This window comes from Populus alba, chromosome 11 (assembly GCF_005239225.2).
Source record: "Populus alba chromosome 11, ASM523922v2, whole genome shotgun sequence".
Lineage (NCBI taxonomy): Eukaryota > Viridiplantae > Streptophyta > Magnoliopsida > Malpighiales > Salicaceae > Populus > Populus alba.
Genome location: NC_133294.1, coordinates 11,900,300 through 11,927,022, shown reverse-complemented (window position 1 = coordinate 11,927,022; position 26,723 = coordinate 11,900,300). Strand labels below are relative to the sequence as shown.

The 26,723-nt window shown below is 33.9% G+C and overlaps 1 protein-coding gene across 3 annotated transcripts; it reads left to right on the top strand.

The window, feature by feature from the left end:
• The first annotated feature begins 1,595 nt into the window (after positions 1 to 1,595).
• On the top strand, positions 1,596 to 25,308 carry LOC118035358 (cation-chloride cotransporter 1). Of its 3 annotated transcripts, XM_035040898.2 has the most exons (13): positions 1,596 to 2,129; positions 2,202 to 2,289; positions 2,384 to 2,475; positions 3,688 to 3,802; positions 15,636 to 15,736; positions 15,911 to 15,972; positions 16,104 to 16,343; positions 18,824 to 18,938; positions 19,823 to 20,017; positions 21,321 to 21,721; positions 23,461 to 23,622; positions 23,920 to 25,035; positions 25,116 to 25,308. In XM_035040898.2, the coding sequence occupies exons 1-12, from the start codon at positions 1,873 to 1,875 to the stop codon at positions 25,008 to 25,010; spliced, it is 2,919 nt and encodes a 972-aa protein (XP_034896789.1). In that variant the 5' UTR covers positions 1,596 to 1,872; the 3' UTR covers positions 25,011 to 25,035; positions 25,116 to 25,308. The 3 variants fall into 3 exon arrangements, with proteins under 3 accessions (XP_034896789.1, XP_034896788.1, XP_073268909.1); XM_035040897.2 differs by having other exon boundaries at positions 23,920 to 25,308; XM_073412808.1 differs by lacking the exon at positions 2,384 to 2,475 and having other exon boundaries at positions 1,988 to 2,129; positions 23,920 to 25,308.
• The last annotated feature ends 1,415 nt before the right edge of the window (positions 25,309 to 26,723 follow it).

The following is a 26,723-nucleotide window of genomic DNA, read 5'->3' as shown; positions in this document are numbered from 1 at the left end:
TAACTAAAATATAAATAAAACAATAACCTAACTAATTTAAATAAGACTAAAGTTATTTTTGTAATCTGTTGGCATACTTAAAGTTCAACTTTAAATGTTAGGTTCTCTTTTGTATTAATGAATTAGAAGGCGTTCCATATGTCACTAGAAAGTTATGGATGTGTTACTTTCCAATGCAATTAGAATTGCATTCACATTTCTTTGATAGATCCAATTATGACCAAAATAGTAATAAAAGATGAAAAGTGACATATTTGAATCTTCTTATTTGAATCTTTTTGTAATGTTTGAATGCCTCGCCTACAAACTCTTCTTGAAAATGAATTAAATTAATCAAGTCTTATGCTTTATTATTTAATATCTTCTTGAAGTCCATTTTAGCTTGTATATCTTCAAGAAATCTATTAATAGCTTTTTTGAATTTATTAGCCCCAAATCTTGTCATTAGACCAACTAGAATCTCTAACAGATCTTTTTGAAGTCTATTATTTAATATCTTATTGAAATCTATTAAATTAATCAAGGCTTATGCTCTATTATTTAATATATTTTTGAAGTCCATTGTAACTCACATATATTAAAAAAATCTATTGAAAACCTTTTTGAACTTCTTAGCTTCAAGTCTTGTCATATGACTAACTGGAACCTTTAACAAATCTTTTAGTGTTGCTTGGATCACATTAGGTTGCTTTGTATTTTTTCTTATTTTTTTTTTATGAGATTTATTTCGATTTTATTATCCAAATCATGAGTTTGATAGGTTAAAAATGATCGATCTTATTTATTTTTTGTGTTTCTTTTTTTAATTAAATATATTTAATTAGACTTTATATTTTTTTTATTTGCTTTCTATGAAATTATCTTGATTTTATGACTTAGGCTAGAAACTTAATAAATTGATGCAAGTTGATTATGTTTATTTTTTGGATCCTTTTTCAATTGAATTTTTTTTACAACTTCACCCTTCAATAACTTAATTGTTTTTTTAGTTTAATTTTTTTAATTTTATTTTTTAATATTAGATTGTTTATGAATTGAGTTTCATAATTATTATTATTTTTTTATTTTTTATGAACTTATCATGATTTTATAAATTTAGATTTTTTTAATCTTGATCTTAATATTTAATATTTTATTTATTGAAAATTAAGTTTTATAATTTGTTTTGTTTTTTATAAAATGATTTTGATCTCATAAATATATTAATAATGATTAAATATTTTTTAATATTAAAAAAATTAATTTAACAGAAAGAATAATTTAATTACAACTAAAGAGAGTATAAGATGATACATATATATATATATTATATTTTTATATAAATAAAATCACATCCCATTTTTTTAATTCTCATTTTTTATCTGATTTTGATAATAAAATACATCAATTTATTTATTCCACAACGAAAATCTTTATTTCTGTCAAATTGAATTATCTCATTTTTAATAATATATTTTTTTAGTTTGTATTATGTTGTGGGCGTTTTTTTTTTTTTAAATATATATGTATTATATATATATATATATATTAATATATTAAAATTATAATAAGATAGAATTTTGTTTTTCAAAATAAATACACGAGGAAAAACTTCCAAACATAACAAAAACAATTGGCTGGGTCTGAATCTGTCTTCCCTTATTTTGATTTGTAGACCAAAGTCCATGGAGAGCAAGATATTCTTCTAATTACTTTTCAATTACGTTTCTTTATTTCTTTTCTCTCTCTATAACTGTTTTGTATCAATCGTATGCATTTTTTGAGAGATCTACCATTTCAGTTTGGAATTGGATCTGTAGTAGCTGTAGATAGTGTATAATACCTACATGTATACTTGAAGACTAAGATTAGATCTTGGAAAGCCAAAACGAAATGGACAACGGAGATATTGAAGGTGGTGGGTCAGAAGACGAATTCCACACGAAGCAAAGTGGTCGCAAATACAGGCCTGTGGTGGCTCACGATCCCGCCGTCCTTGAGATGTCCTCCGTTCCTCCCGGATCTTCTTCCCAAGAAAAAAAAAACACGAATTCCGATCGTTTGAATGATAATACAAATGGGTCAGAAAGAGAGCACAGATTGGAATTGTTTGGTTTTGATTCCCTCGTCAACATTCTTGGTCTTAAGAGGTACCTTACCTCGTTCATTCCTTTATTGTTGAACATCTATCTACATTATTGTTGAATGACTTGCTTTTCCAGTATGACAGGGGAGCAAGTTGCCGCACCTTCTAGTCCCAGGGGGGATGGTGAGGATGCTCCTGTCACCTTTGATCGAGATCGCCCAGGGGTATTTGCTACTGCTCCCTTTCTTTTAGCAATTTCTCACTACTAGTCTTCATCCACTATTTATGTTTTATTTCTTTATTGATACATCAATGCAGCATAATGATCTTAAACTGGGAACGATGATGGGTGTTTTCGTCCCATGCTTGCAAAACATACTTGGAATTATCTACTATATTCGGTTTTCTTGGTAACTATCTCGCGTGATGCTTCCTTTTAGGTTCCCTTTATCCGCACCTGCATTTTGTTTTAATTTAGTGATTATAGGGTCTGTGCAGATATGTACATCCACCTTGTTTCTTGCTTTTAATTGATAGCAATGAAGTTTTGAAATTCGAAGGAGAAATCTATCCAGTCGAATATTTTTAAATTTCACAAAGTGCTGTATTTAATCACATCTCTCTCTCTCTCTCTCTCTCTTATATGTATTCATCATACAAGTTTCTTTGAGAAATATGGTTGAATTGTCTTTTAATATCAATAAATCATTCAACTAATGTCTTGTTTTTTTCTCGTGAACTACCCATTTATTGGACATGCTAATAACGCTATTTAAAAGTGATAACAAATTGAGAGCTCTGAAATGTTCTCATTTTTGGATATACCCATATTTTCCTTTTCTTCTTTATAAGTTGTGGTCTAACTGTCAATTGAATAAAGGACTATGATGTCCTCTCGTGAACCTAGGGCTGATTGTAAAATTCAATTTACCTATAACATGGACATTTATAAGTTGTGTTGTATTTAGATTCTTGAAGGTTTTAATTTTATATGGACATGGTGGGTTGTAATCAAGCTTGAGGTAAAGGAAAATAAATTGGCATTCAGGTTTGGTTTATTAATGGCTTGCTGGCCTTTGATATAGTTAGTGTTTTTTTAAAGCCTTCAAGTTTGTTAATTTTTTCAAAAACTGTCAACTTTTTTTAAATAGATAATCTGTCAGTTACATTTTTGTTAGTGGGAAGGAAAAAAAATATGTTAAGAGACTTAAGTTCACAACCATGTATAAAATGTAAATCTAGAATAATCAGTTTTGAAATTGGCTAGGTGCTTGTAGAGGTAAGATGGGGAAAGGGTAGAGACGAGACAAATTTTTTTCATAAAGTTTTGGCTTTGCATTGACTTGTGCCAGAAATCATACATCAAAGGGTATTCTGAATGGGGTTATATAACCAAATGAAAAGTATTCTTTTTAGGAACAGCTGTGATATTCGAAACAAATTGCTGTTCCTACTTCCTTCCTATGATTTAATCTGAATTTAGTTGTACTAAATGATGTTGATTACACCCCCCCTCTCTCCATTCAGTACTGACTGGATGTTGATGATGTACATTTAATTTTATGCCTATGCTTTCTCATACAATAGTTTTTGATTGCTTTCTGTTTTTGTAAAAATTGCAGGATTGTTGGCATGGCTGGCATAGGCGAATCTCTGGTGCTGGTAGCATTTTGTGGTTTGTGTACTTTCCTAACTGGGATTTCACTGAGTGCTATTGCAACTAATGGTGCAATGAAGGTCAGTATCAGTGACGACATTATTAAATAAGTTCTTACTTATGTTTTGGATAAAGTATTGTTGGGGTTTAGTATCTACAAGGCTATTTTCACAGCCTTTTCTACACCAGCTTAATGGCTTGTTAAATGTTAAATAATTCTTTCTCGATGAGAATATGGGATTGATTTTCAATGATAGCTCTTAGATTGAGCATATTAGGGGCATAAGTGAAAACATGATTAATAAATTAGTTCTAAACAGTAGTTATTTTTGAAAAAATTACCTTGGATCATACTAAAAGAGAGATACTGTTTTAATTTACCCTTTTTTTTCTATTTCTTTTTGGTGGTACTTTGCATCTACTGGATATTGCATGACCACCCTAAATGCTTCCACCACAAGGGTTGATGTTAGTTGTCTAATACTTGTTTGGTCAAGAGAAGCATGGTAATGTTGTGATTTTTAATTTATTTGGTTCATTTGAGGATTATTTCTGAACAATTTTGATGTAGAACAATTATCCCAAGAATTTATGGTCCAAATTGAAGCATGAAGTTACATTTTTCCTGTTTTAATTAATTTCCTAGTTAATTTTAGATTTTAATTATTTGTTTCATACTTAACTTAAGACTTTTAATTTTATTAGTATTTTACTATTTAGGAATTCTAATACTAGATGAATTCTATTAATTAGGAATCATTTTTTATAAAGGATTTTAGTACTAATATAAATAGGGATGCCTAGTTTATTTTATGGAGATCAATACTATTATTTAGAATCAATAAAAATACCACTGAATTTTCTCTACAATTTGGTCTATAACCTTAGAGCTTGAAAACCTTAGTTTTATCTTCACTATACGTTGCGTTAGGAGACCCCCACTTTAGAAAAACTTGTCCTCAAGTTGAGTTCAATATCTGGAAAATAGTTGTAAAGATCAGCAACATCGAAGGTTTTTGATATGCCCATGCTATCAGAAAAACTAATAACATAAGCATTGCCATTGATTTTTTTCAGCACCTTTTACGAACCATACTTCCTTATCTTTAGTTTATTATAGGTGCCTATTGAAAACCTCTCCTTACACAAGAAAACCATGACTGTATCCTTCTTGAAACAATTTAACCTGCCTATGCTTGTCTGCTGCATGCTTATTTCTAGTAGTTGTTTCTTCCTGTTTTCTCCTGATCTCTTGATGCACAATTTGCACCTATTCAACCAAATTCTTTGCTAACTTGCTAAACCTAGTAGCTTTAGGCAATGAATGTAGATCGAGTACATGATTTGGAGGCTTCATGTACACAATTTCAAATGGTGTCTTGCCAGTAACACTATGCTTGGAACTACTGTAAGCAAATTCTGCATGAGTCAATGCAACATCCCACTGTATAGGCTTGCCTCCATAAATATCAGATTGCCTAAAGTTCTGTTTAGAGATTTCGTTTGGCCATCAGTTTGTGAATGAGCAACACTACTAAACTTTAAAGAGGAGTTAAATATCGTCCACAAAGTTAGCCAAAAATGACTAAGGCACGTGATGGATTTTGGAACATCATGCAACCTCATTATCTTCCTGAAAAGTAGCCTAGCCGCACTGATTGCATCTATAGATTTCTTACAATGTATAAAATGTGTCATCTTGGAATATCTATCTACAACAACAAAAATAAAATCTATTCCTCACTGAGTTCGTAGAAGACCTAACAAAAAATTCATGGAAATATCTTTCCAAATATGTTCAGGTATAGGTGTATAAGTCAATGTTTTGTGATTGCCCCTTAACATATTGGTTTGAATTACCTCTCATTGAGATTAGCTTTTTATTTATGTAGGGAAAATTGTCTTGTACACAATAATTACAAAGAGTAATTCTAGGATGCTATATATGTTAAGCTATATCTAGGGAGCTATCTATGGTAAGAGTGATTTCCTATCTAGTATTTATAGCTTGCTTGATTTTAGCTTTCTATTGACAACCCCCCTCAAATTGATGTGGGCTTGTCCATAAGCATCAATTTGTTCGCAAGAAAATGATGACGCTGGCGTGTGAGAGTTTTGGTGAAGATGTCAGCCACCTGAAGATTGCTAGACACATGAGGAAGATATATAATCCGAGCCTCAAACGCATCACGAATGAAGTGGCAATCCACCTCAATATGCTTAGTGCGCTCATGGAAGATAGGATTAGCAGTAATGTGAATGACACTTGTATTATCAGCATAAAGAGGAGTAGGGATACACTGCTGAAAACCAAGCTCAATAAGGAGCCCATGTAGCTAAAATATTTCTGAACAAGCCTGGGACATTGCCCTGCACTTGGATTCAGTAGAAGACTTGGAGACACGATCATGTTTCTTGCTCTTCCAGGAAATAAGTGCAGGGCCAAGAAACATACACCAACCAGTAGTTGAACGTTGAGTATCAGAACACCCAGCATAATCAGCATCACCATAGGCAATTAAATCAAGAGAAGTACCAGCAGGATAGCAAAGCCCTCTCTGAATAGTGCCATGAACGTAGCAGATGATTCTTCTAACAGCAGCCATATGAAGTTGCCTGGGAGAGGCCATGAACTGACTAACTTGCTGTACAACATAAGAGATATCAGGTGTAGTGTTCGTAAGATAGATCAAGTTGCCCACAAGTGTACAATATGCTGTTGGGTCCGGTAATAAATCTCCCTCATCTTTGCGTAGCTTGATATTAATTTTCATTGGAGTATCAAGAGGTGCCAAATCCTGGAGACCAGCAGCAGCCACCAAGTCCATGGCATACTTGTGCTGTGATAGAAAAATGCCATGTGAACTAGCATGAATCTCTAGACTAAGAAAATATGTTAGATTATCGAGATCTTTCATGTGGAAGGAGTTCTGCAAATGCTGTTTTAGTTGATCAATCAGAGTTAAATCAATACCCGTGATGACTATATCATCAACATATACCAATAGAAACACAACTCCATTTGCAGTTGTACGCAGAAACAAAGAGGCATCATATTTGCTCTTGAGAAAATCAAAGTCAAGAAGGGTAGAGGCAAATCTCTCATACCATGCCCTAGGAGCTTTTTTGAGACCATACAAGGAGCGACACAACTTACACACAACATGAGTGGAAAATAAGCCAGTTGGTGGATGCATATAGATATATTCATTGAGATCACCGTGAAGGAAGGCATTCTTCACGTCTAGTTGGTGTAAACACCAATGTTGAGAAGCTGCGATGGCCAGAATTGTCCGAATCGTAGTCATTTTGGCCACCGGAGCAAAGGTCTCCTCATAATTGACTCCATATTGTTGATGGTTTCCAAGAGCCACCAAGCGGGCTTTATGTCTGTCCAAGCTGCCATCAGCCTTGATTTTAGCAAAATAGACCCATCTACATCCAAGAGGAGTAACACCAGAAGGACAATCAACAATATCCCAAGCATGATTAGCATCAAGGGCACTTAATTCTTCTTGCATGGCCTGTTGCCAACATGACTCTTTAGCTGCCTGTGAATAACTAGTAGGAATATCAATAGAGTTTAAAGTGGCAGAGAGAACAATATTAGAGATATGTGGCATGGATGGGTTAAACCCAAACCTATCAGGGGGTATAGATACTCTAGAGGAGCGCCTTAAAGGAGGCAGCAAGGGAGGCAAATCAGTTACCTTAGAATCCACCAAAGGAGGCAAAGAAGGAGCAGATGACAGGACATTAGTTGAAGGGGGCAGTGCTGGTAGTCTACGCCTGTACACCAAATGTGGCTTGATTCTATCAACCTGAACACTAGGTATATGAGAAGTGTTATTAAAAGAAGGTAAAGAGGCAAGAGATGTGGCCGAGGATGAAGACAAAGGAAAGAAACATTAATTTTCAAAGAAGACAACATTTCTAGAAATGTGAACTTGATTGGTGTTTAGATCAAAACAAAGATAACCTTTTTGATTGACACTATACCCAAGAAAGGCACAACGAATGGATTGAGTAGAAAGTTTGTTTCTATGAGGCGGAGGAAGATGCATAAAGCATACACACCCAAAGGTGTGAAGATTTGTATATGTATATGGAGATTCTAGACCTAAGATTTGTGAAGGAAGATGATTGATTAGATAAGTTGCAGTAGTGAGAGCTTCTACCCAAAACTTAAGAGGAACTAAGGTTTCAATGAGCAAAGTCCGAACTACATCCAAAAGATGTCGATTCTTACGTTCCGCTACTCCATTTTGTTAAGGAGTATAGGAACATGATCGTTGAGAAATAATGTCTTTAGTTTGCAAGAAAGATTGGAAATCATTAGACATATACTCCCCACCCGAATTTGATCTAAGAATTTTAATAGTGGTAGAAAATTGAGTGTGTACAAGTCCCAGGAATAGTTTGAATATGGAGAAAACTTCTGATTTGTTCCGTAAGAAATAAACCTATGTATAATGGCTGTAGTCATCTATAAAGGTTACAAAATATTTGTATCCTGCATGAGAAAGGATAGGACTAATTCCCATACATCACTATGAACTATCTCAAACAGATTTGTGGCTCTGCTGCCTTTAGAGGGAAAGGGTAATGCTTTACTTTTGCCAAGCTTACATGTGACACAATCAAGGAACATATTGGAAGAGGAATGCAATTTATTGTTTATCAATCCAGATTTCAACAGATGGGAGAGAATTCTAGGATTTAGATGACCAAGACGCTTATGCCAAACTTCATTAGACACTTTAAGTGCAGTTCAAAAGAGAGATAAAATAGAGGAAGGAACCAAGGTGCGTGGAACATGAAATTGGATGAAAAATAGACGTCTGTGCTTAGAAAAGTATACATCACAGTTATTGTCCACAAACTGACCAACAGAAGCTAGATTTACAGCAAGCTTGGGTGAGACAAAAATATCTTTTAAACGAGGTATATCACCAACAGCTACAATGGGAAGAGCATTGCCATTAGCTGTTTGAATATGCGAGGATCCACAATATTTTCGGATATTACTTAAGCCACCAAAAGAGTTTGTCATGTGATTGGAAGCACCCGAATCTAGGATCCAAGAAAGAGTTGAAGAACCAGTACCTTGAAGACCAAGTGTGGAGAAAGCACTCATAATCATTTCTTGCACCATCTCTCTGGTTAATAAATTTGTTGGAGGCTGTGAGATAGGCGAGCCAACAAGAGCCTGTGTAGCGGAAGGACCAGCAGTGGTAACAACAATGTGATGAGCTTTGTTGAGGCGTGGAGGATGAATATAACATTCCTTAATAATGTGTCCTGGCTGTTTGCAGTAGTTGCAAAACTTATTTGGACAATGACGTGCAATATGGCCATACTTCTTACAACTATAGCATTGTGTCTTGCTCATATCACGACCCTTCCCTTTGCTGTAAGCAGCATAAGCAACTGTGGCAACTCTTGTTTGCTCTATAATGGTCTGAACGCTGTTCTTCACGCAAGAGTTCTCCAAAACAAGCATCCAAGGATGGAACAGGATCACGATTGACTAGAGAGGCATGGACTGGTTCATATTCAAGTCGCAATTTCATCATAAATTGGTCTCGTTGGCTGATCTTATGGACTTGCTGCATTGCCAACACTCCTTCTGTAGAAATCTTAACTGTAACAAGATCAGAATAGTCATTCCATAGAGTTAAAAATCCAGAATAGTAATCTTCAATAGAGAGATCTCCTTGGGTATAGTTGGCAATAGCCAACTCAAGCTGAAAACGCCTAGCATTGTTATCTTGGTTATAGACTTGTGTGAGGTGATCCCACATAGCCTTTGCTGATCTATGAGGACACAAAGACAAGATTAGATGTGGCTCCATAGAACTAAGAATCCAGGACATGATTTGTGCATCTTTGGTTTCCCATGCTGCCTTAGCAACAACAGATCCCTCAACAACCAAGTCTCTTTTATCGCTGTCATCTATATGGCCCCATAACTCCTTTCCCTTGAGAAAGATCTCCAACTGAAATGCCCAAGCAACATAATTTTTGTCAATAAATCTAACACAAACATTATCTAACTTTTCCATGAAGCTATGACCGAGAAAAATTAATATTTAAGAATTCTATGAGAGAGGCTCTGATACCATAATAGATTGGTTTGAATTGCCTCTCATTAAGATTAGCCTTTTATTTATATAGGGAAAATTGTCTTGTACACAGTAATTACAAAGAGTAATTCTAGGAAGCTATATATGTTAAGCTATATCTAGGGAGCTATCTATGGTAAGAGAGATTTTCTATCTAGTATTTACAGCCTGCTTGATTTTAGTTTTCTATTGACACCCCTTATCTGTTTGACAATTTTGCAAAAATTTGTTGGCATAATGCTTGAGCTGCGGCCAACAATACTTATCTTCCAAAGCTGACACTCTTTTATCTCTTCCTCCATGACCCTTTAATATGCCATGCAAGTCTCGAATCAATTTCTCGCCTAGGGATGTGCGAGGGATACACAATTGATTGCCTTTCAGTAAATAACCATCATGTATACGGAAATCTCCATCAACTCAACCATCAGAACACTTATACCATATCTTTTGAAAATCAACATTTTCACCCTATAGCACAACCCATAATCTTGCTATGAAAAGTGATTAGTAGGGCAACTTGCCTACTTAATGCATTAACCACTTTGTTCTGAACTCCAGCTTTGTGCTTCATATTGAAATTGAACTTTTGAAGGAATGTAATCCACCTGGCCATCATATCCATATTGATTTGTTTATGACTATTCAGAGACTTAAGAGTTTCATGATTTGAATACAAGATAATCTCTATTAATCCAATAATGCTTCCAAAACTTTCAAAGCCCTTGCCACATCATAGAGTTCTTTATCATAGGTAGTTCACTTCAAATGAGTTTCATTTAGATTCTCATTGGAAAAGGCTATAAGACATTTCTCTTTGGGAAAGAACTCTTCCATACCTACTCCACAAGCATCACATTTAACCCCAAACAACTTGTTAAAGCTGGAGCATTGTATAACGTCTTTTTTATTAAGGCAAAACTTTGTTCTTCCTTACCCCATTTAAACTTTCCTTCAAACATTCGATGATTAGTGCTACAATACTACTAAAATTTTGAATAAATCTTCTATTAAAAGTAGCCCAACCATGAAACTCCACACATCATTAACTATCTTGGGCATGGGCCATTCACGGATTGCCCTCATTTTCTCCTTATTGACTTTAACTCTATCAGCTCTTGCTACAAAACCCAAGAATAACAGTTTGCTGGTCATGAAGCTACATTTCTTTAGATTTACATACACCTTGTTTATAAACAACACCTCCAGAACACTTCTTAAGTGCTCAATATGATACAAGCAACACTTTTAGAACACTCTTTAAGTGCTCATTATGATCTGTTTTATTATGACTAAAAATAAGGATATCATTAAAACAAATCACAATGAATTTATTTATGAAAGATTCCAAAATCTGATTCATCAGCCTCATAAATGTGCTTGGTGCATTCATTAACCTAAATGACATGACTAACTAATCATATAACCCATCCTTTGTCTTGGAAGCTATTTTCCACTTATCCCCTGGTCGAATTTGATGGTACCCACTTCTCAAGTCAATCTTTAAAAAGACCGTTGCACCACACAATTGATTTAGCATGTCATCTAAACATGGAATTGAAAACTGATATTACAATGATTTTATTAATGGCACGACTTTCAACACACATGCCAACTACCATCCTTTGGTGTCAGTAAAGCAGGGACAACACATGGATTTAAGCTCCCTTGAATCATCTCTTTGTTTAGCAATTCTTCTATTTTATCCCTTAAGATCTCTTCTTTTTTTGGGCTCATTCTATAATGAGGTAAATTTGGAAGACTAGCCCTTAGTATCAAGTCAATATGGTGAGTATCACACGTAACTCATCTGGAATAACTTCTCGTGCATAAATTGGTGACAATGCTATATTTGAAGTATTTATTCTTTTGGCATGATGGAGTTCAATTTCTAACATTTAGCTTGAGGGCAAGTTTCTCTCAAGTTAAGAGGATTGTTGTGGGGCACTTTGTTTTTATTATATTTGACATAATTATTTTTATTGTATTATTTCTTTAATTGTTAAGATTTTCTAGATTTTGAGTTGTTCTAGAAGAGTCCAATGCGTGGTCTAGTAAAACGAGCATAATTTTTTATTTGACTATTAAATCAAACTAAAATTTTATAGGAGATTCTAAAGACCTTGTTTTTTATAGGGTTAAAATTTCATAATCATTGGAGGTTGGAAAGGCTGAGAAGTTATTGTTCAGGATTTGTTATATTTTTCTAGTTGATTTAATATTCTTTTTCCTAGTTAGATTATAACACTTTTATTATTTTTCAGCTTTGCTTTTTTTTACCTGTATATAAGAAGCCTAAAAGAACTATAGTAGAGATGTTTTTTTTTTTTTTTTTTAAAGATTAATGAAATAAACCTTTCAGAATTTTCTCTACGGTTAATGGCTATAAACTTAGGGCTTAAGAACCATAGTTTTTTTTCTCTGTAGTTTAGGGTTGTAAAATTTTAGGGATTAAAAAAATCTTAGCTTTTATCCACACTATACACCGTGTTATGTTTTAGAGAAAATTATTTATGACATAGGTCAAAGATACTAATGCATACCCTATATTTATTTGTGGAACAAGGGGTATTAAGGAAAAACAATGAACCAACAAACCAAATGATTTGGAAAATAGGGTTGACAAAGTGGCAAGATTGGTCTGATTCAATTCCTTTTCTTTTTAGGTTATTTAGCTTGCAGTTTATGCTTCGTGACTAGTGGGTGCTTGAACCAAGTTGAACTAAATGTTGGGTAATCGACCCTTTGATTATCTTCCATTAATTTTTTTGTTATTCCATGACATTTGTTTTTGTTAGACATTTTCAAATAGAATTATAGATATAGATATTTCAAATAAAAATCACAAAAGTTATTAGTATATATTGTGTACTTCCTCCGACCCAAGTTTTTATTCCTTTTGACTTTCCATATAGATTAAGAAAGAGCAATTAATTGGATGCTATGTGTTTATTCTTGCATCATTTTCTAGTATCATCCTTTTTATTATATTTTAGAATCAAATACTCATGAATGTATTGGGATTGTGCGAGGTTTGATATACAAACTAGTTGAACAAGATTCAAGTATCAAAACAAAAGATTTCCTTAAAAAAACATATACATAATAGTTTTCTAAGAAACACTTTTTTTTGATGACTCACAATATTATAGCCTAGACAAGAGTGCAATCAAGTCTTATAATTTCCATTAACATTGATGAGACTTTTACTCTAAATTCACATCAATTAACAACAAGAAATGAAAGTTTTATTTAAATCCAAGTTAATAAGAGAGAAAGTAGTTGGATTGAAGGAATTAAAGTGGGTTGCAATTAGGGGGCATATTAGGAAAATTAAACAGTTAGTACCAACTTAAAGTGGCTCACAATGCAAAACCATTTTGTACCATCCCAAAATGGAAAATTGAACAAACTCTTTGAAATGGAGGAGTACATAAATAGACTAATTGGTAAGTCAAACAATAAAACCAGTTACGCTGTTTTACGTGGTTCAATATAGGTTTGTGAAAGTATTGAATTGAAAATTCATATTAGTGCATGATTTGGATCATGGTTTGAGTAATCAAACTATGAATATCCCTTTGTTCAACACTTTATGCTGATCAAAGCTGTTAGAATAACATTTGAGATAGAAATAGCATTTAGTTTCAAGTTAAAATGATAAATTTATAGTTTAGTTGGTTTGTTCAAAATATGGGTAAAATTGTGAAGGGGAAGAATGCAAAGAATGATCTTGTGATTTTTCCAATTTGCTCTGCAATGACCACGCTTTGAATTTTGATTCTTCAGAGGCACGTGGTTTCCCTCCTATAGCACCTGCCTTTTTCTTTCAATTCAAGTTGCTAATATGATTGCGTATAATCATCCCATCTTTTTATTTTTTTATTAGGTAATTGAGTTGTAATCCTTCATTTTTTTTTACAATGGACCAAATTTATGTAATGGTATCCCTTTGCTGACCTGACTTGGTTCTTGAATAAACGTGAACTTGATTGAAAACACAGAACTTAAATATGTATTATGTTTTTATTTTATTTTTATTTTTTTATGAACCATGTTCATTGGTCTTGGATAGTTTTATTTTTTTTAATAATAATAAAAAGTAGTCTATTTCATGTTTATTATATATTTTTTGGTACACTTGAATAGATGAATCATGATAATGTACATAAAATGTAGGGTATATTTTCATGTGTAAAAGTGTTTGGTATAGCATATTTGATAGCATTTTGATAAATTGTTAGAAATTAGAGGATTAGGATTTCTTAGAAAAGGTACATCTATCAAAGTTTTGAGGATTGATAATACAATTATCCCTTCGATTTAATTAATAGTTAAAGTAGTAAATGCTAGGAGAGGAAAACACATGCTCAATGTCCAAATTTGAATTTGAAAATTGGTCACTCAATTGTAAATAGTCCAAACTAAAAGGTTCTTTTTTGCATTTTCCCCAATTGAGAAATATGGGAAAAGTTCAAGAATTTTGCTACTATGTTGGGACCAGTGCTGTTAAAACCATGCCTTAGGCATGCCTGAGGTACAAGGCATGAATGCGAAAGCTAATGCTTTTATTTAACTCGGTGATGCAACATCACCGAGTCTTACAAATCTTTTGCTTTTTGTCCTTTGCTCTAGCATTTGAGCTAGTAGAGAAAATTAATTATCACTGTACTTTTCTAACTTCTCTTTATGTCTTGAAATCTTTCCATGCAACTCATTATGCATTCTATTCAAAAAATACACATCTTGATTCTCCCAATCTCTTAACAACAGGACAACTTTGTCATCATGTCCCACAAGGGATTTGGTGAGTTCAGGTTTATAAATGTGGATTTATGGATGATTAGGGGATTGTTTTAGTAGAATTTAGTATTTGAATTAAGGCTGTAAATATTACCTACCTGATAGTGCAGTAGGCAGGCAATAAGAAAGAGAAGAAGAAAATAGCACATGGAGAAAAGAGAAAAAGACACTCAAGGCTGCAGCTCTCAAACAAAACCAAAATACTCATAATCGCATTATCAAAATATTTCCAATTAGGCTGAAAATATGCTCCTTTTATAGGCATCAAAGCGCCAATAGTTCTAAACTAAATAGTATTCTTCAATGAACTAGAATTACAAGAAATATAAACTATTTGGGATTTAAAGTTAAATGAAAATAATTTCTAAGCCTCTCTTTTGTTGATTGCATCAACAACACTTCTTGAGTTTCTTGAGTTACAGTTTGTTAAGCATGTTGTTTGCTTTATTTCTAGCGTGCTTATATTACATGCTTGTTTCTTGTCACAGGCTGACATTTGTTTGTTTCTCTAATTCTTAATTCTTTACGAACTCTATATAGTTGTCACTATGATTAAGAAATTCAATAATGAATAACTATTTTAACCAGTAACATAGTTAATCTTTAAAATTCTTCTAGGCATGACTGATTATCTGTGTTATGGCAACCTGATGCAGGAGTAAGAAATTAAGCTAACTATCTTCCATGGATTGGTTGATTCTTGATTCCAAATTATTTTCTTGGTATGGTTATCTGTGCTTGGATTTTTCTGATGCTATGTCCGCACTTGTAAATGAGTCTCTGCTGCTTGTAGTGGTTTGCTGCTTGTAGTGGTTTGCTGTGTGTATTATTCCTTACTAACTCATGCTAAGATGCTCTATAAGATTGATGACCACAACTGATTTTTTCTCATTTTCAGTTTCTTATAGTTGTTATCTTCTGATGACAAGTTCAATTTTGGAATAGTTTTTAAGCAAGTCACTTGTTGTATGAACCTTCTATATAGGGTGGGGGCCCATATTATCTCATTGGTCGTGCCCTTGGTCCTGAGATAGGAGTGAGTATTGGATTATGTTTCTTCCTTGGGAATGCAGTTGCTGGAGCTCTGTGAGTATATCTTGTCCCTTTTCTGATGCCACCATGTTATGTATGGTTAATGCCCTAGACCATGTTCTAGGACTTGAGGTTCCAATTAGTTTTATTATCTTTATAGCCTATTTGTATACGCTAAGTATTTGTGTTGACATCATTCTTTTCATTTGCTTCTACTCATTGTTTTAGCTATGTGTTGGGAGCTGTAGAAACCTTTTTAAATGCCGTTCCTGCTGCTGGGCTATTCAGAGGTAAAGATTTAGAGTTTTCTGCTGATATTATATATGATTGTTAGCTGTTAGCATGAATCTAACCTTACCATCTCAAAATGTTAAAGAGCACTGATAATTTATATTTTTGGCTGTTCATGTTTTCCCTGTAGAGGCTATAACAACATCTATAACAACATTTAATGGAACGGAAGTTGCACATCCCATACAAAGTCCAAGTTCACATGATCTGCAAATTTATGGGATTGTTGTGACAATTGTCATATGCTTTATCGTGTTTGGTGGTGTGAAGATGATCAATCGAGTTGCACCTGCTTTTCTCATTCCTGTTTTGTTCTCATTGTTCTGCATATTTATTGGGATATTTTTGGCGAAGAAGGATTACCCTGCCGGTGAGTGTTAAGTTCTTCTTCTTTCTTGGTAATGTTTGCCTATTACTTGTCATTGATGCATTGAGCATTTAAATACGATAGAAGTCTGGCATTGGAATGAAGTTTTGGAGTACATGTTCCAAATCCTTGACCAAATTTAATGTTGATTAGTACATACATGGTGTTTTTTAGACTACACCCCGATCCATTCTAACTCTATAGGAAAATAATTAGCTACCCACTGTAGTTTTTTCAATTCACAATTGTCTTTTACAATTTAATTTTGATAGGTACATTGACTTATTTTAACTATCAGAATCAGAAAAAAGACTTGCCATGTTTATGATCGTAGCCTAAAGTATTTTGAATTTTGAATTGAACTGTTAAGACAAAAACCTAATGAGAAACAAAATTTGTTTGGGCAGATAGACTAGTGAACCAACCAGGCGACCTAGTGAAGCAATTCTTTTTCTAAGTATTTTGTTTTCAACTTAGCAATACTTCTCTATTTATGTTTTTAATTATTTTTGAAAGCAAATTTGATAATATTATATGCCATGTTTTAAATATAAATATTATTGAGTTAGTAATAGAGGTGGCAAATGGGTGGGCATGAGTTAGGTCAAAATAGGTATGGGCAATGTTCTGTGCATACCCTTTTATGACCCATTTATTTTTTCAATGGGTACCTACACCAGCTTAAACCCACTTAACCTAGCCATCAACCCATTTAAATTGTTTGACCAATTTTACTGTTTGATGTGCAGGGACTTGATTGCAAAAGAAAATTTTAATTCAGGGACTAAAATATATTTAGTATAAATAGCTTTCAAATAAGAACTTATTCGTTGGAAAAATAAATTAACTAAGTTTTTCAAAAAATTCAGGGGTTAAATGAAAATTAGTAAAATTTCTGTTTTCCCTCTCAAATCAAATAACCAGCTATGAAATTTGACGGGGTCGATCAATATAATGAACGGGAAATTCCTCGATGTTGCTTCATTGAAGTCCCTCAATGAAGAAGAATTGGATGATGTCGAAGGCTTTTATAGTTCTTTGAGCTATACCTGTCAATGGGTCAGATGGGTGACCCTTACCCAACCCCACCCATCCCATTTATCTTAGAATATTTTTGAGTCAATCCATTAGCGATCCGTTCAAATTTTATACTGACACTTTTATGACCCATACCCCTTTAAAATAGATAGATTTGGGTTGGCTTTTGTCACCCTTGATTAGTAATTATTATGGTTAGCATATAAATAAATTTGTGAATTTACTTGTCGGTTTTATCTGATTCACGAGTTCAATCAGTGACCTGGTACCTTGACAGCTTCATTAACTAGCTCAGTTTTGATAACTATGAATCCTGAACTTAAAATTGTGTTCTGACATTAAAACCTTTGATTTAGAACTATCTGTCAATAGATGAATACACTTGATGATTATTGAAAGTGATCGGCTGAGATAGAGCTTTAGATCTTAAGTGCATCTTTCATAAGGAGGAAATTGAATGCTTTGGTTATCAGCTCTGTGACTAGTAGAATGTATTTTTTGGTTCATTAAAGGGTTTGGTTTTGCTGGGATGTTTCACAACTGTTAGTTGTCCATCTTTTGGATGTATTTTTTGTCTTTTCATGAGATAAATGGATTTTGCCTCGCCTAACAGAGATTTGCAGCATCTGTGAAGTTGAAAACATATGTTCCCTGTTCAGCTGTGCATCTCATAAATCAATTTAGAGGGCATTGTACATTATTGGTTAACTCTCTTAGAATGTTTTTAATTAATCATCCTATTGTATCCTTCTTACTCCTACTTTGGGGTTTACCTATGTCTGTGAAGACAAGGAGTTTTCATTTTTGCATATCTTTGTATCTCGTATAGGACGGTTTGTACAGGATCTTTGTCAATGGTTAGTGCTGCATTGTCAGAGTGTTGGAGATTGCTATCATCTAGCCTCGTCTTGTCATTGTTTGAAGGCTTTTGCACCATTTTTTCTCTTAGATCTAGCTGCTTATGTTTATTGAGTCTTCGTTCTTCTTCATGTTTTTTTTTTTTTTTTTTAATTTATTATTGTTTAGATACATTTAGTCAATGAATAAACAGTGAACCATTCATTCTGACTTTAACATTATTGTTTGGACTTCCATGATGAACATTATTAGTGTTGAGCTTTATAGGTTGGTGGCTTTGGATCTCTTTGGAATTGTTAGTGGCATGAGATCTCAATGGAATTTGACTATCCACTTGCATCTCTGCATAAAACATAGTGTAGCCAAGTTACCTTGCTGATTTAAGTTCAAGGCAAACAATTTCTTTGATTGGTACATCAGGATTCACTTTTGACCTTAACCTATATGCTAATTAACTGTCAACTTTAATTGTAAATGTATGTGTGATTGATGTTTTCATGATCTTGCTTTCACTGTTATTCCTTGTTCTTTCTTATTGGCTGGTGGAGAAATAAAACTAAATGCTTCTCTTTCCATGATTTTAACAGATGGAATCACGGGCTTGAGTTTGAAAAGTTTTAAAGAAAACTGGAGTTCAGATTATCAATTTACTAATAATGCTGGCATACCTGATCCTGAAGGAAAGGTCTACTGGAATTTCAAGTAAGCTACGACAAGAATTTTCAATCTCATAGTATTTGTTGATTGTTGAAGTTAATAAAATAAATGGATCTGATTGCAATATTATTAAGTGATGTACTTCCTGTTTTATTGTAATACCAGAATACTCTGGTATATATTAATTTCCAACTGCTGAATAAAGTTGACGGAAGATGTTTCTTTGCTTTGGTTTAGCAATCTGAACTCTGTTTTCTGTTGGGAATACTTGCAATTGAATTTGAATGAGAGATTTTTGTACATTGTTTGGAAAGAAATATGCTTATTCCTTGTACAGTTCAAGGAATGTAGAATGGAAAACTAATTTGGAGCTCCATAACCATGGAGCAGAAGCTGGTAGACTTCATTCTTCTACTTTACACATTTTTTTTCATGTTCAGGTAACCAAACACTGTTTATGTCATCACTAGAAAAAAGAATAATGAACAAACGCCTAATGGTCCAGCAGTTGCCAATATCTAATTTATATCATCTTAGTTGCCCTAGTTAATGGATTTTAAAGTTCCTGGAATTACCTTCAAGCTTGATACACTTTGCTTTTCTGCCACACCCTCCCAAGGCACACACCATTCTCTTTTTAATTACCATCACTGGAACTGTTGGGCATTATGCAATCGAGTATAGCTGTAAGCATTTCAATCAGTTATCGTGCTAATGGTTGTTAAATGAAGTTGAATTTTTCATGGTTTTCATGTCTCAGTTAGACAATACTATGCCTCGGGCCCTTACCAAAAACACTTCTATTGGTTACAATTCTAGTGTGTCAACAACACATTCCTTTAAAGCATGGAAATGCATTTTCTTGAAATAGGGGTGAGATGAATTTTTTTATGCCTTTTCTCATTTTTTTTTCTCTTAATTTCTTTCAGTGCATTGGTTGGCCTATTTTTCCCTGCTGTAACGGGAATTATGGCGGGCTCTAATAGATCAGCCTCACTTAAAGACACACAACGTTCAATTCCCATCGGTACATTGGCTGCAACTCTTGCAACCACTGCACTATATCTAGTGTCTGTGTTATTCTTTGGAGCACTTGCAACTAGAGATACTCTCTTGACAGACAGGTATTTTGCATGGCCTTCTACACAAGTAGCCTTCATACTTGCTGCGAACATCTTACTCCCCCCCCCCCTTCAAATGTGGAACGAAATCCCTCGATATTTGCTTTAAACTGTGAATCACAAACTTCCCTCTTCTCTAGTAACTAACAATATTCAACTTTTAGTCAAGTGACCGGGCATTTGCAAGGCCACCTATCGGTTATATCTTTCTTCAGTGCCTTGTAGTTATATATTAACACCTAGCAAAGCATATCTGCAGAATATATCATCACTTAACTGTCTACTGGAATAATGTTGTCATCTAGTTTCTGTTAATTATATCATTGACTATTAGAGTTTTCTTTGTTCATATGATGGCTTTTCTCATGAGATTGTAGTTGTGCTCTTCGTTTTATTTTTTTTAGTGGCTTGCACCTATAGGTAATTTGTGGATTGCATCTTTATGCTGTGACTTAGGACTCATTATATTGCTGGTGTGTTACATACAATAAATGCTTATGTGAAATGCTCTTAATGCATTGTTAGATTTCTAAAGTTTTACTGGTCCTAGTTTAGTTTTATCTATTTAGGTCTGATGCATTAAATATAGAAAGTGTTACTAGACCTATGCTAGTTCTAAGGCTTCTATCACACATACTGATTATTGTATTATTCAAAATTTATTTCTGTAGAATTCATCTCTGTTATAAAATCTCTAGTTATTTATAGAATTGGAGATATTGTAAATCTTTAGAGAAAGATGCAGTTACCAATGTTAATTCAGGTTACCTTTCATAAAAATTCATTCTTTCATCTCATACTTGCATGATTAATAAAAATTGTAAAATACTGTTTGAATTTAATGATTGTATGGGAAAAAAAAAATCATGTTTTAAGTAAAGATTTTAACAACTTTGAATCATGCTGATGCCTGGATAATGTCTTGTCATGCTAGAAAAAGAAAGATATGATATGAGAATGCATTGTTATGGTTTGGAAATTCCTAAATGCCTTCAAAGTAGGTTAGGTAGCCTGGGTCTTCAATAGCTTTATTAGCAAGTCACTGTCGGTTCCTCATGTAACACTTTGGATGGTATCAACATGTCCATAAGTTTAGAACTTGTAAAGTTTTTTCCTCCACTTGGTGATACATCCATCCCAGTTCTTTGTTGCCTCCTTTTTATTTTGAATATACATTAGGCATCATGGTCATTTCTGCTGAAGAGAATAATATATGGTCAGTATGTTGGTTTGAGTTGTATAGTTTGGACTACATCAAAACTCTCCACTATTTCTGTTTTACTGCTGAACTGTACTTTTTATGCAGGCTACTTACAGCCACTGTTGCCTGGCCTTTCCCTGCCATCATCTACGTTGGTATCATTCTTTCAACCTTGGGTGCCGCTCTTCAAAGCATGACAGGTGCCCCACGCCTGCTTGCAGCCATAGCCAATGATGAAATTCTCCCTGTTCTTAACTATTTCAAAGTTGCAGATGGACAGGAGCCACACATTGCTACTCTCTTTACTGCATTTATCTGTGTTGGGTGTGTCGTTATTGGGAATTTAGATCTTATCACACCAACTGTAACTATGTTTTACCTCTTATGTTATGCTGGTGTGAACTTGTCTTGCTTCCTTCTGGATCTTCTAGATGCTCCCAGTTGGCGACCACGGTGGAAAATTCACCATTGGAGCCTCTCTCTTCTTGGAGCATCACTATGCATAGGTATGCCTCTTACTTTTCCCTTTGAAAAAAGAATCACATATTGTTTTGCTACTGTTATTATTTTTTAGGGCCTAGAGAGGCCTTAGTAATGGAGGACTGTGTTGTTTCCGCACCTTATAGCTTCTTCTCTCTGAGTTCTTAATAGTTTCCCAAAAGAACAAATATGCAGTATTGTCCTCTTCGCCAGCCTGAGTTTAATACTCTCATTGGATGCTTTTGGAAATGTGATGTCCATTCTACTATTGGGAAATGCAGAAAGCTTTCTGTTACAACCTTTGGGCTTTATTTGTTAAAAGCTGGAATGCTTTAGTGTGTTAATTCCAGCTATATTTTCTGGAACGTCATACTAATCACTGTAATGTGTGAGGTTAATGCCCATGTGAATTAAAAAAGGATTGCTTTGGGATTATGTACATATAAATGAACCTCAACCTCAATCTCGACCCGTGCTTTTGGCTTTGTTCAATTGTAAATGCTTTGGGTGCACTAAACTATGGTGAAATATTATGCTCATCATGTTAATAGTTGATCGCTTTGGGTGATATACATGTATGAACACTTGAAGCTAGACTTGAGATTGATGGAGTTGCTATGTTATACTTAAAGAACTCTCTTTGGAAACCCAAGGCTGCATTAGATGGTTCTTCATCAAGAAACAAGTTGTTAAGGTAGATTTCTTGGTTTGGGGTTTAAAGTTTTTGAATCATGGATTATTTTGTGAGCGGGGGCAAAATTGTTATTTGAACACATTCCAGCAAAACAAGACTATTGTGGTCATTTTGATATTTGGTAGGTCTAGGAATTAGCATCTGAAGTCTTTAATAGTGTATTCCTATTTAGTTGCTTTGCTTGTCAAGTTGGGATTAGTTATGCCCATGGTTTTTCGAAGTGAATGATTTGTTTGATTCACATGGAAAAAAATTTGACTTTGGCATATGAATTGGATTTATACAAGAATCGCATCTGAAATCGTCCTGAGTTGTGTGTTTTGTACGATTCACTCAGTTGCCCCAAAAATATCAAATCTGAAAGAAGTGAATTCTGGAAAAAAAAGAAAGAAAGAAAGATGGAGGAATTGCAAGAGAAAGCAGATTTGATTGAAAATTGTAGATGTACAAAGGATTTGTAGAGAAAGCAGCATCAATTCAGACTTAAAAGTACTTTTTAATATAACCCATTAGATATTTTATAAAATTACCTTTTAATCTTTTATTTCAACACAAGGTTCTAGAATTTATATCTTTCGAATTCTAAAACCATGGAGTTTCTTGAATCTGAGAACTTAGACGTTGGTGAGTTACTGCTAGGTAGTAGTTACTTATTGAACTAAAACTTTGAATCATATTATTGCATAAATCACGGATGCTTTATTTTAGTATATTTATTATTGTTCTATGTTTTTGTTTAATAAATTTATGGCATTTATGAATCTTACTATTCGCTATTCAGAAAATGAGCTTTCCTGTTAAAGATTCAATTCGTGATTTGACAAATATGGTTATGCCAGGTTCATTTTCATATTCCTATTTACTAGCCTTAGGTCTAATTAGGATTTCAAAGCAAGCACCATTTGGGGAGAATCTTCAAGATTTACTATAACTGTGGTAATGAATATTTTGGTGCCTATCTTGGTGTGTGCTTTTATACATTTAATGTCCTTTTGTATATGCATGCATGCCTGCCTGCAAGTTGTTTGTGTTTGTTTCAGGATCTTACGTGCCTTCGCTGGTTTACTGCAGTTATCATGTTCTTGATTTCTTGGTCATTCACTGTTGTGTCTCTGGCACTAGCAAGCCTCATTTATTATTATGTCAGCATTAAAGGAAAGGCTGGGGACTGGGGTGATGGCTTCAAGAGTGCATATTTTCAACTAGCTCTTCGCAGTCTTCGATCGCTGGGAGGTAGTCTCTGTCCTAAATTCACTGTATGAAAAAGTTTAGAGTTCTTGAGTCATTGCATCTCACTGGTGAATATTGAAAGCATTATGTGCTTTGCTTGGTGGCCTATTATGGCAATTTGCTATGAACAGTCAGTACTGCTTCTATCAAACATCTTGAGCACAAGGAATTTGGTTGATATGTTTTTAGTGTCGTATATTTTTTTTCTCTCTTCTCTCTTCTCTCTTCTCATTACCTATGTGTGCTTGTGTGCATGCATTCCTTTTCATTGTGTTTGACATATCTCATTATTACTTGCAGCTAACCAAGTGCACCCAAAAAATTGGTACCCAATCCCTCTTGTATTCTGCCGGCCATGGGGAAAGCTGCCAGAAAATGTTCCCTGCCATCCCAAGCTTGCCGACTTTGCCAACTGCATGAAGAAGAAAGGCCGTGGGATGTCCATATTTGTCTCTATACTAGATGGAGACTATCATGAACATGCTGAAGATGCTAAGGCAGCCTGTAAGCAACTAAGTACCTACATTGATTACAAGTGCTGTGAGGGCGTTGCAGAAATAGTTGTAGCCCCCAGCATGTCTGAAGGTTTTCGTGGAATTGTCCAGACTATGGGCCTTGGAAACCTGAAGCCCAACATTGTGGTGATGCGGTATCCTGAAATCTGGCGTCGTGAAAATTTAAAAGAAATACCTGCCACTTTTGTTGGAATAATCAATGACTGCATCGTTGCAAACAAAGCTGTTGTTATTGTCAAGGGTCTTGATGAGTGGCCCAATGAGTATCAAATGCAGTACGGAACTATTGATTTGTATTGGATTGTAAGAGATGGTGGTCTAATGCTTCTTCTTTCCCAGCTCCTTCGTACTAAGAAGAGTTTTGAGAATTGTAAGATTCAGGTCTTCTGCATTGCAGAGGAGGATTCAGATGCAGAGGAACTCAAAGCTGATGTGAAGAAGTTTCTCTATGATCTTCGGATGCAGGCTGAAGTGATTGTAATATCTATGAAATCTTGGGATGTGCAAATAGAGGGTGGATCTCCACAAGATGAATGGTCGGAATCATTTACACCTGCTCAGCAGCGCATTGCTGGCTACTTAGCTGAGATGAAGAGGTCGGCTAAGGGGGATGAGAATAAGCTGATGGCTGATGGGAAACCTGTAGTAGTGAACGAGCAACAGGTAGAGAAGTTTCTTTACACCACCCTGAAGCTAAATTCAACGATATTGAGATACTCTAGAATGGCTGCTGTTGTGCTGGTGAGTCTGCCCCCGCCTCCAGTACACCACCCTGCTTACTTTTACATGGAGTACATGGATCTATTAGTAGAGAATGTGCCAAGGCTTTTAATCGTAAGAGGATACCGTAGAGATGTTGTAACTCTATTCACATAGTTGCCGGTGGTTTCCTTTCTGGATGGTAAATGCTGCATCCCTACTTGTCCATATCCTCCAATCTTTCCAATCTTTGTAGTTTATATGTTACATTCATTCGTGCAGTCTGTGGCAATGCATCCGCCTGTGTGATAGTCACGGTAGAAACTTGGTAGGTTTTCAGTCCTTTGGGGATGCGCATTTGGATTGTACAAGGTCAAATTTTGAGATAGCGAGACTAATCTCTTTTCTGCTCTTTTTTCTTTCTATTTGAAAAAAAAAAAAAAAAGACTAATCTAAATTTTCCCTTTGCATTGAACTTTTTTATATATTAACAAAAAAACTGAACTCGTGTCCACAAATATTGTAGCATTTTTACTAGATATATTGGCAATGTGGATTGAAATATAACTTGCTTCTCAACTAGAAAAATTAGTCTTGGTGTAGGGGCTGTTAATAGAACATTGAAATGATTTAATTGCTCTTGATTTCAATTTTTTTGGAGTTTATATCTAGGGGCTCTTTGGTTTTTTCGTTGACTTTTTTTTTTCTTCTAATTTTACAGTTAGACTTTTTAGCAAAGATAAAATATAATTTAATATTAAAAAAACGTCAGTGTGTTCTATTCATGCGGTTGTGCATGGTTGTAATCAAGTTTTCAGGTGGCATAACCATCAGCTTTTGCGATGGGGTTTGAATCTTCATAGTGGCCCTTCCATTACGGGCACATGTGACCAATTTTTTTTTATTTGGCATCAATGACCTTTTTCATCCTTTCTCTCTACCTTGATTCCTATACTTGTTGCTACAAAGTTTCAAAGCAATCATTTGATTTAATTTTTTTTCATTTGGTTTTTATTTATTTTTCTATTTGTTTATGCTAAATAATTCATGGAATTGAATTTTTTTTTTCAATATCATTCTCTTTTGATTTTTTTTTATTTATTAGATTTGGTCCTTAATTTTTCATTGCTATTTTTTTTTTTGTTTTTTTTAATTGATTTTTTTTTCAATTTTATTCTTCAACATTTTATTCTATTTTATTTTTATTTTAAATTTAGTCATTATTCTTTTAATTGCTATATTTCTTTTAGATTGTTTTTTTTATTGAGACTTTTTTTTTAAAACAATTTTATCCTTCCAACATTTTGTTAATCGAAAATTTGCTTTTATAATTTTTGTGTTTGCTTTCTATGTGATAATTTTGATTTCAAGACTTGAGTTATAGATTTTAAAGGTTAGATTGGGTTGATTTATGTCTTTTTTAAAATTCTTTTTTCCAACTCTATAATTCTACAGGGTTATTTTAATTTCATGTACCAGGTTGCAGGTTTTATGGTTTATCCTAGGATGACTAAGGTCAAGTTTGCTTTGTTCGATTTATCTGTTGTTATCTTGCGCCAAGTTTGTTTTATTTGAGATGATTTTTTAAATTATAATTTTTTTATGGTTTTATTATCTAGTTTTTTTCCTATTAGATTTGATTCTTATTATTTTGATTGATATTTTTTTTTATATTTTGACAAGTTTTTTAAATTGATTTTTTTTTTTCTGATTTTATCCTTAAATATTAAATTGATTGAGAATTAAGTATCTTGACTAAGCACTAGTCTAGGACTTCAAGAGTTATAATTTTATCCACCTTAAGTTTTTTTTTCCTATCAAAATTTTATTTTCGATTTTTTTTATTACTATTTTCTTTACTTAAGAACATTTATACATTGATACATTTTT

Coding starts and splice junctions, on each gene's coding strand:
- LOC118035358 (XM_035040898.2), top strand. CDS start 1,873: ATGGACAACGGAGATATTGAAGGTGGTGGGTCAGAAGACGAATTCCAC. Junction 3,803..15,635: donor CAACTAATGGTGCAATGAAG/GTCAGTATCAGT, acceptor CCTTCTATATAG/GGTGGGGGCCCATATTATCT. Junction 16,344..18,823: donor GAAGAAGGATTACCCTGCCG/GTGAGTGTTAAG, acceptor TGATTTTAACAG/ATGGAATCACGGGCTTGAGT.